Source organism: Procambarus clarkii, chromosome 25 (genome assembly GCF_040958095.1).
Source record: "Procambarus clarkii isolate CNS0578487 chromosome 25, FALCON_Pclarkii_2.0, whole genome shotgun sequence".
Lineage (NCBI taxonomy): Eukaryota > Metazoa > Arthropoda > Malacostraca > Decapoda > Cambaridae > Procambarus > Procambarus clarkii.
In genome coordinates, this window is record NC_091174.1 from 10,143,046 (window position 1) to 10,156,517 (window position 13,472).

A 13,472-nucleotide genomic window follows, 5' to 3' on the forward strand; every position below is an offset into this window, starting at 1 on the left:
ATTCCATTGTACTTAAATATTTAGTGTACTTATCCTAAGCCAAATAAAAATATGATAAAGAAAATGTATACCAGTATATGTGTACAATTTTTTACCCCTATACAGTGTATGTTATCATTTATTGTGTTTTATAAAGCTGCCAATACACCACTTGATTATAGCTATCAATCTTCTCTTTTGTATTTAAAACTAAAATAAGAATCAAAAGTTTAAATTGTTTCTTAAGAAATGTAATGCTGTATCTATAAATAGTTAGAGTGCAGTATTCAAATATAGCGGGCAGGACGCCATAACCCTATGGGATTTGGTTAATTCGCACAAAACCATTTCGCTCATTAATCGTTTCATCTATAAATTCTAAATTAAGTCCTATATATTTCGCCTTTTGTAACTTTTAATATTTCTATATTATACACTCTCACACATTATCATGAATTAAATCCGATTATAATAACCGTAAAAGAGCGAGAAATGGGGTGTACGAAGCGACCTGTCTCCGGCCCCACAATGCTCAGTTGTAAACACGGCTCTCATGCGGCCGCCCTTTACACACACTCTCCAGTCATCCTCATATTGCCTCACAACTCCTCTTGAGACCTGCTGATCACTATGTTTAAGAAGTAAGTTGAAAAGTGCTGCAGTCTTGGTCAAGATTTTATATTTATTTTACAGCAGGGGTGATTGGTAGATTGTGTTTCCACTTGCCTATTCTCCTGTCAAGGATTGGGTTGGCAGCACGTCAAATATTTCTCTGATTTACTTAGTAGGGTGATTGGCTACTTATTGACACTATAAGAGTATTTACCTAACTTAACCCAGACCAGTCAATGTTCTCATTGGAATATTTATTAAAATAATTATTCCGTCATGTCATCTGTTTAGTAAATAAAAGAATTTTACACTTAGATTTTTTTAAGTTTGATAAACTGTCGGTAGGTTAGGTTTTATCCGAATTTACCCGAGGGTCATCGTATCTAGTGGCCTCGGTGGGGCCAGGATGTTGGCAACTTATCAAAGGTTTCCCTCATTATTCTTCAGTTTTTCCACTTGAAAAGCATTTTTCCTATTTTTAACCCTATTGCATATGGTTAATTCACACAAAACCATTTCGCTCATTGGTCGTTTCATCTATAAATTCTAAATTAAGTCCTATATATTTTGGCTTTTGTAACCTTTTTTCTTTCCAGTTGTATTTTGAATTGGAGTATTTTCAGTAGGCAGAGGATTCTATGGTGCTTATTACCAAGATATAAGGTGCATCATGCCCAAGACAGGTCACCAGCATGTCTTTAAAACATGCCTGACCTTGCCTAACCCATCTGAGTTAACACAGCTTCCCAAGCATTCGGTCTGCTGCAATTCAGAGCTGTCATTTCATTATTAATCTAAACTCTTCTGGTAGTCTTCTTAGAACCATAAATAACTAATATCTACTGGGTAGCCATTCACAAACATCCTAAACTACGGGACCTACAAGCACATCTTATTTGAAATGATGCAACAGACAAAAACAGTAATTTGTCAGTTTTTTTTTTTTTTTTTTTTTCTACCACAGACGTGGCCACACATTTACAATGCTAGCCAGCATATATACATTTTCTTCTGTCCTCCATAGACAGGGTTAGAGATGTGTTAAACATATAGTTCAAGGGTTTATTGAACACTCAACCACAGAAGGTGATTCGGTGCTTTTAAAATGCTAAGCTAACCTACATACGTAAATACATAGATACACAGATTTACGTATGCCCTACATAAAGTGTTAGATGTGCAGTTTTTGTGTAACTTGTATTGTCTTAGTTTAGTGCCCAAGTTAAGGGTTGAAGTAGCGAGTGCACTAAGGGCTGCATACAGGAGGATGACGGGCTGCTGGTTTGACACTCCTGCAACAATTTACTGTATATTGGAGGGGGTTTTAAGAGATACTATTGCACCCCAGCAATAGTATACAGGTATATTAAAACCTCCAAGACATTTTAATACTTTATTCAACAGCAATGTGCCTTATTCTTGGGCTAGTGCATGTTTATTAGGTAAAAATATGTTAAGTTGTAAGTAGGCTCTAGCAGCATGCATTTTATTTCTATTTATGAAATCAATTTTATAATGGTTTGTATTAAACTAATTTTAAAATTTAATTTGGATAAGTCTTTCCATTTACTGTAAACTATTATGCAATTGCAAATATTGGTTTATTAATTTCAGTATTCTTTTAATTTGTTTTGTTTGTACTTTGATTTTATTGACTCAGATTAGCATGCCTAATGTAAAATATTAAGCGAGTATGTTTCAGCATATTTATTCGTGTCACAAAACAAGTCAAACACCATACAGTGTTATGTGATATTTGGCAAGAGCCACAAGTGTTATCTGGCTTGGGCAGCAGTGGGGTAGTATTCGGATAAGTCACATCATACAGAAGACAGTTTGCCAATTAATTTTAAAACTTGCCTAACCTGGGAGCCGGTCGGCCGAGCGGCCAGCACGCTGGACTTGTGATCCTGTGGTGCCGGGTTTGATCCCGGGCGCCGGCGAGAAACAATGGGCAGAGTTTCTTTCACCCTATGCCCCTGTTACCTAGCAGTAAAATAGGTACCTGGGTGTTAGTCAGCTGTCACGGGCTGCTTCCTGGGGGTAGAGGCCTGGTCGAGGACCGGGCCGCGGGGACACTAAAAAAGCCCCAAAATCATCTCTAGATAACCTCACCTAAGCCCAATGAGCCTAACACAGTCTAACCTAAGCTAATGCAGCCTAACGAAATAATGTACAAGTATACAGTTTTGACAATCGGAAAATGAGGTGTATTGAACCATCTTGTGTACGATTTGATCATACCCTGCGTGTTCACCTCACTTTTGAATACGTGGCAGAACTGCACATATTTTAGCACTTATTTTGTTCATACTAGTAGACTCCATTGAGTTGTCTACTTAACTCAAAATTGTTTAACCTGATTAATATAATCTGACCTAAGCTATCCTAATCTAATAATAAGTAGTAACTCAAATAAATTAGTTGACAAGGCTGTCTGTACAAAAAATAAAAAAATTCTTGATTAGCTACACAAGTTTACATTTTTGCAGTACAGTATATTTGAAAATTATGCTTTCAAGTCAAACTGCCCCTTTTTCAATTTACTACTCTTGAATACACCCTTATGTAACCTACTGCTCTCTGGTGATCCCTGCAATGCAAAGAAGGTTTACCTGTAGTTTAACTATAGTTGGTTTTGAGAGTTTTACTCCCTGAGCCCATCCAGGTCTGTCTGGTAATAACTATAATTTTCATGTACAAGCACATGGAAACATGTTGGCATGTCTTATTCAAAACCACTGTGTAATATAAATTTATACATCTGATTAACAGGTTTGATGAGAAGGAATCTGTGTCTGGTACTCAACAGCTGAAGTCTTCTGTTCAGAAGGGAATCCGAAACAAATTAATAGAATCCTATCCATCGCTTGGAGACAACTTAGAAAAGATTTTGCCCAAGAAAGATGCTTTTAGGATTGTTAAATGGTAAATAATTTTTCTTATTTACCTTATAAATATTATATACATGTATTATACAAAAATAAGTATGTTTAGCCTACTTTGCACGTGAAATGATTAACACAAAATTAGCATTGGTTGTTGAGACAGGTGAACTTAGAGGAGTCAAGATTCATGGTATGAGACACCAGAGAGGTGATTTCAACAATATACAGATTTCTCTACAGCATGTACATCTATGATAACTAAGCAGGGGAAATTGGTTAATTAACATTATAGTTTCCATTTTCAGAAAGAGAAGAGTTCAGCTTAATAGAAATAATCTGTATTCAGAAATGCCTGTGGTGTTAAACTATATTAAATTTGTATGGTAGTATGAACAAATGAATAGAAAATGGTAAAAAGCATCAATGCATGGATTAAATAGACATGTACATGTAAAACTTAATCTAGCAACTTGAATGTCCTGACTTCCAGGACGAGCGTGTGTCTTGCTTTCCGACCGCCCCTCGCGGTCACCTGTCCCTCGATAGAATTCTTGGTGACTCGGATACTTTTGATATCGTTCGCCTTATGATTTTTGTTCTCGTATTGGCATCCTTGGTGATATTTAGCGCCCTCTGATTATTTTGCATATTTGATGGTGCTACATAGCCTTCCCGGTTTGGTGCCTTCTTTTGATAATTACTTACTTAATCTAGCAATGGGACAAAAAAACAATGACAGCGAGACACCAATGAAGAAGATAAGTAAACTCGGTGAAAAGTAGGCATGCAATTAGTACACTTAAGGTACAGTGTTATCTTCTCTGATCAAGTGGATGCATTGAATTGAGGTATTTTGAATGCTACCTAGATAAATAGCCACAGACATTACATAGACAAACGGAATGGCAGGTCCTTTATTTTCTAAATAACATTTTTTAATGCATGAATTTTGCAGTACAGTACTATGGGCCATGGAGATCCTGCTAATCTGTGATTGAAAAAGGCATCAGAAGATATAAATGAATGAGATGAAAATTTCTTCCACTGCTAGTTAGTTTAGATAAGTTTTAGAAAACTGCTATTGACTAAGTATGCTCTTAAAAGTAGACCAAACTCAATGTTCAGCCTGATAGCTAACTTATTTGTCATTTACAGTACAGTATTTCATTTATTGCTTACTTTTGCTAACCCATAAAAATGCTCGGTAACTGTTGTATTTCAAAATACCTTGCTCTTGTATTTTTTAAATGTGAAACTATGGACAGGTACAGTATTGTTAGACTGATTAAATTTTCTTGCAGTCATGAACACGTTGAATTGCTTGTGAGAAGTGATGGGGAATTGCTTTTCTTTAGACAAAGAGACGGACCATGGATGCCTACTCTGAGACTCTTGCATAAATGTAAGTACAGGTTGCCAAGTGACAGTTTGTAGTACATAATTGTATAACAGAAACTGTACCATAAGAATTTAAAGGACTACACAGGTTTCACTGGGGAAGAACTAGACAGAACTGTATGTACACTATAGACTTTGTATACAGAATTGAACAACAGTTGTGTTCCTTCAAGTTAGTTTTTATTTTTTATTTTTATATTTTCACTCGCACTCTACAGCATATATACACATTACAAATGTAAACCTTATTGACCGTTCCTACTCTGTCGTTGACAAATCCAAAGTCACCAGGTTCTTATACTGTACATTCTAATAGACTACAGGTAAATGTGTTGGGGGGGGGGGGTGTTGGATAATTGGTAGTAGAGAGTAGTGTATTTTCCAGACATCTTGCCATGGTAGTCCTTGATATGTCCTGTAGAACTCTGTGACCTTTAACCCACACAAACAGATTTTCCTTGGGTATGGGTAACGTCTACTGGTGGAAATAGACAAGGAATAAAAGAAACTTGAGAGAGAGATTGAGATTTTGTTATTGTGAGATATATTGTTGTCTGCCTACTGAGAGATCCACTCATCATGGTTGACACTAACACTGGTTTTACCATAATCTTCAGGAGGGTGTGTGGCTAAGGTGGTCAATAGGCTTGAGGCTTTCTCAACTTAAATCATAACTCAAATACTAGAATTATTGCCTCAATGCTAAAAACACATGCCACCATTATATATCACTACATCCATCACATACCAATGCTACAGCCACATACTATACTGTATTATTGCAATAACAAGAGATGAAACTGAATATGAATACATATTGTGGTTTTTGGAACATAATGGGTTTCTCTCAATCTGATGTTTGTGTCACAGTATGGCTGATATCTTGGTGGATCTGGAGGTGTATATTTGTTGTTTCTGCTAATAACTGTTATTGCTGTTCTTTTTGATTTGGAGAAAGTGCATGCTGACTGAAAGAATAATATATTAAACTAATTGCATTTTCTTGACCTCCATGGCAATTTGCCTCTCTTCCTGCAAAGATTCCTCTCCATTCATGTGTTTTAAGTATTCCTAGGGACTTCTCTCTCGGCATTTAATTGCCAATACGAGTGTTCCTGAGGGTAGTGTTGAACACTACTCGCTTCCTCATTGCCCTTGACAGCCTCTCCAATCCCTTCCCTCGTGGAATTTACATAACACTTTGTGGACAGCCCTGCCATTTGCTGCAGTGGTAGTGGTTTCTCCCTTATTCAATGCTGGCTCCAGCTTGTGATTGACAGCAGTTTCATGTTTTCTCCATTAAAGACTTATGCTATGGCTTTTTCTAAACACTAAATCTTTCCCCATCTACCTTGTCACTTTATTGGAATAACCTTGTGTATAAAGATAGTTCACAAAGCTCTTTGGGATGATCTTTGACACCTGTCTATCTTGGTCATCCGAGGTCCTTTACCTACAGACAGTGCTTCAAGGCCCTTTCCTCACTCGGTCTTGTTACATACCTCCTGTGGAGCAGATAATGTACACGTCTTTATGTACTGTTTCCTAGTCCTGTCTAAACTGGACCATGATTATTCATCAACTTCACCCCTTTACCTTTCACTGTCATGATGCTTTGCATCATACAAGGTTGTGTCTTGGCTCTGGAGCCTTTTTTTCTTCCTCAGTCCAGAATTTGTATATGAATTTGTATGCCCTTTACCCACTCATCCATACAACCAATACCCCTAAGCCACTCACTCACCCACCCATTCCTTCCTCCCTATCTAATACTACTCATATTGTTTAATACAGTATATGATATACTAAAGGCATTTTTATTTTTTTATATTACATGCTTATATTTCTGAGATATACCTACTATGGGAGACCAGGGATACCTTCCTCAATGGGAGGCATTGCAAAATACCTAGTTAAAAATGTAAACATTGTTTATTGTATGAGTTTAACAAGCAAGCCTATACAAAGGAAAAAATATTAAAATGGATGACTTAAAGATAATACCTATACAGTATAAATATACAAAAATATATTTTGATATAAAGGTTAACTTGTTATTTTCATGGTTTGCAATTTATTTTTATATATATTTTATGACAATCTTAAAATTGCAGATCCCTTCATGCTTCCATGGATGCAAGTTGATAAGGGTGCTATTCGCTTCATTCTCAGTGGTGCCAATATAATGTGTCCAGGACTGACTTCTCCTGGTGCTAAGATGTCAAAAGTAGAACAGAATACAGTAGTAGCTGTGATGGCAGAAGGCAAACAGCATGCTCTTTGTGTCGGCATTGCCTCTTTATCTGCAGAAGATATTGCCAAGACTAATAAAGGCGTAGGTATTGAGAACTGCCATTATCTTAATGATGGACTCTGGTACATGAAACCCGTCAAGTAATTACTGTGAAATTTAGGGTATTGTACAATTACCGAGAATGCCATTTTTTTTTTTTTAAACTTTTATTTGACATGTATTGCATAAAGTTGATGAAAACATGCATGTTTTTAATTTAGTCCTAGTGTGCAGAAGACAAACCTTTTTCAGCTTAACATAACTACTTCTGTAGTTATCTGTTCTGTTGGGGCGCCTGACAGCTGGGTGGACAACACTTCGGATTCGTAGTTCTGAGGTTTCGGGTTGCGATCCCGGGTGGAGGCAGAAACAAATGGGCAAAATATTTCTTTCACCCTGATGCCCCCTGGTACCTAGCAGTAAATAGGTACCTGGGAGTGTAACAAAAAAAAAAAAAAAAGCCGCCGCAGGGATGCCGAGCCCTGAAATCATCTCAAGATAAACTAAAGATAGATCTATATACAAACAAATATCAGCTCTGTTCTAGTGTTGACATCCTCAAGGAAACGACTATTTCAATCGCCTCTGTAATGTGGCATCTACCATGTGCTTTAGAAATTAGATGAGATGAAATTGGCACATTGCTAACACCATTGCTAATACCATGTACAGGTATTTAATCGAATGTTTCTACATTTTCCTGAGCAATTTTCACTGGACAAAATTGTTGGACCTTCCAGGAATTCCTCATCCCTTTGTGTGTATTTTACCTCAATAAACTTATTTCAATTTCCAGGAATTTGTTAGAGCATAGTTTGTTTGAATGAGAATTCACTGTGATTTCTCTGTTACACTGGAAATGCTGAACAATTTAAGTCGGTTATTTAATTGAATCCAATTCACTCTCATGGTAAAGTAAGTTGAAAAACATTTTTTTTTTTTCTGCCTTGTAAGCTTAAACATTTTTTTTCCTTCTGTGGTAGGTGGTTGCATGAAAGCCCTTATAGAAGGAATCTGCCTCACCCCATACAGTAAGGGGACACTGTACACGAGTGGCTATAATCTTTGTTTCCTCCGGCTTGGTGCCTTATTTTGATAATTACTTCTTTTTTCCTGCTAACAATTCTTCAGCTAAATGTTTTTGTTCAATTTAAAGAGTACAGAAAAAAATAAAATAAACAGCTAATTCTTAAATCCCCTGAAATCCTGTCATATTATTTTCTGATAACTAGCTGTATACAGTGTGTACAGTACAGGTGTCTCCTTTAATTTTCTCCTAGGTAATTGTTACAGTAGTAAATAGTTTTGATTTCACCAATTATATCAAGGTTTAAAGGAAACACTTTTAAAGCAAGTCAATGTCTCATTATTGCAATTCTTGTCAACAGGGCACTGATCCGAGAAAATAATAGCCTCATTTGCTGAAACAAATATACTCTGCATAAAAGACAGCATTCTTATCTTACAGAAAATAAGAGAATCAAGTTATATGAGGTTACAGTGCAGTAATTTACAATGTTTTGCGAGTCAGAAATATGGACATACCGTACTACTTAATACTATTCCAGGTACATGAATAAATAAAGCAAATAATATACAACAGTTTGTAAATATTGCAAAACACACCTGTAAGTACCATAGAGTACATGAGTAAATATGTTTGAGACAATTTAAATAATAATTTGGCACAAAACAATTGTTTAAAATAAATCTGATGAGGTAAAAAAATCCACAGTTTGGAACGAATAGTTGCACCAAATATCCAACAATATATTTCAAGGTAGATTCAGTTTCAGTAAAAGATATTTAAAACAATTAATTTTATGTATATGTATAAATGTATGTACACATACATACATACATATACTGGTATTTATTATATTCCATTCTTAACATGGAAATAAACATTTCATCCACTTGGACCCTTTTGAGAAGTTAGCTACTGATCTGCTCGGTACAGTTTCTACAGATTTCGTTTTCACCTTCAAGAAGTTCCAAGTATATAAATATAAAATAATATGCACGATGTCACAGAGTACATGACCTTAAAATACAAGTACGACTGCAGTGAATAGGAAAATTTTAGTACAGTACTAATTTCCTATTTCACTGTGATGGTTCTTGCACACGTGTGTACAGTATGTGTATATATATATATTTATTACTATATAAAATACTTGGGCATTTGGGGTTAAATGTGCACATACAAGTATACACAAGTTAATTACTGTACTAGGAACCCTTATTAGAAAAGACTACCTCATAACTATAATTTATACTAACTACATTAAATATGGACACATCCAGACTGGATTATATATGAATAGTTTGCAGCCAACACATTAATTATTCCAAGGTTATAACATCAGTGGAACAGTTACTCGTATCACAACTGTGTGCATATTTAGTCATTTTATCTACTTTGGATTATATACAATAAGTCCCTGTTGCCTCTCATTTTTTTTATAATTTTTTTTTTAGCCACAAAATATAAAAATAGTTAAAGCATGTCTTCAAAGTTTTTTTTGACTAGTCTATGAAACTTTATTTTACCTAATGATTGAGCAATTTAATCATTGTATAAACAAAATTGTCCTGATTTTTGTTAATGCATTACCAATCTTTAAAGTGGAATATGCAAACTTGTAGTACCAAAGATACTGTAGATGTAAATTTTACATTTGCAACTTTTGCTGTCAAGTAGCAAATTTCATTGATTTTTTTTATTTTTAAATGGTAACAGCTGAAATTAGAGAAAAAATAAAGATCTAAGAATAAAAAAATATTAAGTATTATATAAAACTATTCTCTTTGCATATCTTTGGTGTGACCATTTCTGAGAAATAAACGGATGGGATTGTCCAGCATTACCGAGTCCATATTGACCCCCTCTCGTAGGGAGGAACTAGGCACTGAAGATGCACATACATTATACCATACAAAATATTATATACAGTATTCATAGTACAGTATTAATAAAATTCTCAATTTTAATGGCTATTGCTTTAAAATGTAATTATTTAATAAAATACAAGCTTTCATGATAAGATTTACAAGCAAAGGATAACTTAATACTGCAGTGAATAGGTTTCTGTAGTCCTTCCCATGCAATGATAAACTGCATCTTTTTAGCCAAATCAACACACGGACCTTTATCAAAGCTCAAAGAATTTTTTAAGAGATTACAGGATGTCAAGTTATTTTTTTTGAAGTTTGTTATTTTCACTGTTTGGAAAATTGTCGTAGGATACATTGTATAAATTATAATCATTAAAATATTACAAGTGTGCAAAACAGATACAACAAAGCTTCAAGAAAAACAAATTCTAAAGTCCTCAACTAATATTTCATGTTGCAGTGATATGCTGTTACTGAGATATAATTAAGAAAATAAATACTGTAGTGACAATTTATTACCTGTGCATTGTATCTGTCCACCTTTCTATCTTGAACTGTTCTTTCACAAATCACCACCACCAATACAACATGTTAAAAATCCACCTGAACATTCAAACATTTCTTGTACAGTGTATATTTGCTTCATGATTATTCCTTTTCATTCTTAATATTTACTGTTAACATTTTGATGTAATATGCATCCTCCAGAGAATATGCACTTGTATTCTGATGTATACAATTTATATTTTTGTACTTTAAATGTTAAGTCAATATGATGAGACATTTTTCAGATATTGGGCAGAAACCTTAAAAAAAGAAAAAACAGTGTTGAATGCAAGGAAAGACTTTTTCAGGTAAGCCCCCAATAGCTCTGGCACTGTCAAGCTTTAGCTTTATGCATCAAGGCCTCAGAGACCCATCCTTGCCTACCAGATACCAGGATTAAAATCTGGCTCACTCTATGAGGTAAGGGAAGTTTGGAAATACCAGCCAAAGCAGGAAAAACCTACCAAAAACCATATGCTCAGCAAAATGAGCAACTTTCCTAAAGGCAATTAGGCAATCCAAGGTAAACAAGGCAATCAAAATCACACATTAAAAGCCATAACCAAGAATTGTCCAATCACTAGATGTAAACTAGACCTGGGTGAGCATCGAGTGGCACAAAGGTAGACCCACATACTCCTTGGTGACCAATGTACCTGAACCACTACCTTATCCATGTGTCAAATGAATGGAAACAGATTTTTGCCCAAGCCCAGAAATTTAGCAGCTGGTGCTGCCAAAGCACAGCGTTGAGCTGCTAAAAATACTTATCACCACCGAAATTTGTGGAGTCTTCACCTACAGGAAGAGAGAATGGAGCAGTGGACATGAGGGTGAGCAATTAAATGGCTCTGGAGAAAGGTAAAAATGGCAACCTAGCAGTTACGGATTAGTCTATGACAGTATCATGGAGCAGTGGAGCAAAATCCTTGGGAATGGCATCCGCAGAGGCAGATAAGACAGATCATTCCAGAGCTGCCCAGAGAAGATCTGCACTGTACATGAATGGATGATCTGTTCCAAGTGGGAGCAAGCTTCGTCGTCAACCACTACTAATGCCAAAGGCAACTTGCGGGGAGCCGGTCGGCCAAGCGGACAGCACACTGGATTTGTGATCCTGTGGTCCCGGGTTCGATCCTGGGCGCCAGCGAGAAACAATGGGCAGAGTTTCTTTCACCCTATGCCCCTGTTACCTAGCAGTAAATAGGTACCTGGGTGTTAGTCAGCTGTCACGGGCTGCTTCCTGGGGGTGGAGGCCTGGTCGAGGACCGGGCCGCAGGGACACTAAAGCCCCGAAATCAACTCAAGATAACTGGGACACCTGGACAAGGAGCCCCAATAGGGCAGGAGCAAACAGGGTACTATTAATTGCTGCAAAGAAAGGCCCTCAAAGACAGACCTGAAAAACTGAGATGGCCAGTGTATGGCAGTTACAAGCTGCTACTAGCCCAAAGAAAACGGTTATTTGTCAATCAGGATGAAGCCAGGACTTCAGGAAGATGGCCCCATATTGAATGGAGGCTTGAGTCAATTAAGATGCAACGTCACAATTTGCACCAAGCACCAAAGCAAATACCATACTTGAATGAAAGATGATTGAAACCTTTTCCAAGCAACAAATCATGACCTGGAAATGCACCTAAGAGGGAGTGGAGGTGGCATAAAATCCATACTTGACAAGAATAAGGGAACATGTTCCTGTGCAACCCATCCTCCTGTTTAGATAGTACTTTTTGTAACTGGACCATAAATCAACGTAATGGACAATTAGTAGAATTTGGTACTACTGTATTTGCAAGTAAAAAAAAAAAAAAAATATTCCTAGGCCTAATATAAAGTCTATATATACAGTACTACAGTATATTAGGCCTCAGATAGCATGTATTACGGCCTAGAAAGGTTAGGTTAGGTTAAATTTTCTTTGCAACATCAGGACAAAAACTTTTCCAGTCTAAATTCAATAGTACCGATTTCTACTTTCTAATTGCATTTTACATCAATATATTTACCATGGCTCTCATTCTTACTGTAAGTACTATCTAAACAGGAGAATGGGCTGCCACGTGTAGTAACACACCCTCATGGCCATGATCCAGACCCCCAAAAATTTAATATGGTTTCATGCTGCAAGCCTGTAGATACAATGCTGGGCTGGCAAATGTGGCCTGAGAGGCTGCCCCTCTGGAAATGTGATGAAGGAAGAGAAAGCATACTATGCGTACTAGTGGCTGTACAAGAATGTAACAACTCTTGTATATATCTATAAAAAAAAAGGATACAGAGTATTGGGGTTGGCCAGAAAAGGGTCTTTGGCTGCCACAGACCTACTACTGGCAATCCGTGCTGTTGAAGGAAGGATCAGGGTGAGGGCCTACAATCGAAGCCTGTAATCTTGACATCATGCAGAAAAGCAAAATTCTGAGGCTCATTCCAGAGAGACAGAAGGCCTCAGGCTCCTTCAAATCCCCAGAGGGGCAGCCTTTGATTTCACATTCAACAGTACTGCATCTGTTAGTGTCTGTCAATTTGTGTTAGCAGCACGAATCCACATGAGAGCTCAAATCGACACACACACACACACACAGATAGACTATCATTCCAAACTTAATTATAAAAAGTGCCAAGCCTCAAAATAATTCAGGATGACAATACAGTACACAAATAGAAAGACAAAAGACTGCAAAGGCATCAGTCAGAGGATTTTATCGAGGACATATGTTCCAGCACCACTATGCCAAGTATGAAGTGTAGCCAATGACGATAAACAGAAGTGAGATAACAGGCTGGCTGAAACCCCTTGTAACCTAGGTTGTCATCAGGTGGAAGTTGGGCTTATCAAGGTTAGTGTATTTACACAA

The 13,472-nt window shown here is 36.6% G+C and overlaps 1 protein-coding gene across 1 annotated transcript; it reads left to right on the forward strand.

Moving 5' to 3' along the window:
• Positions 1–480: 480 nt before the first annotated feature.
• Positions 481–7,373, forward strand: MCTS1 (malignant T-cell-amplified sequence 1 homolog). Its single transcript, XM_045739754.2, has 4 exons — positions 481–620; positions 3,367–3,519; positions 4,781–4,881; positions 6,992–7,373. The coding sequence occupies exons 1-4, from the start codon at positions 610–612 to the stop codon at positions 7,273–7,275; spliced, it is 549 nt and encodes a 182-aa protein (XP_045595710.1). The 5' UTR covers positions 481–609; the 3' UTR covers positions 7,276–7,373.
• Positions 7,374–13,472: the final 6,099 nt, after the last annotated feature.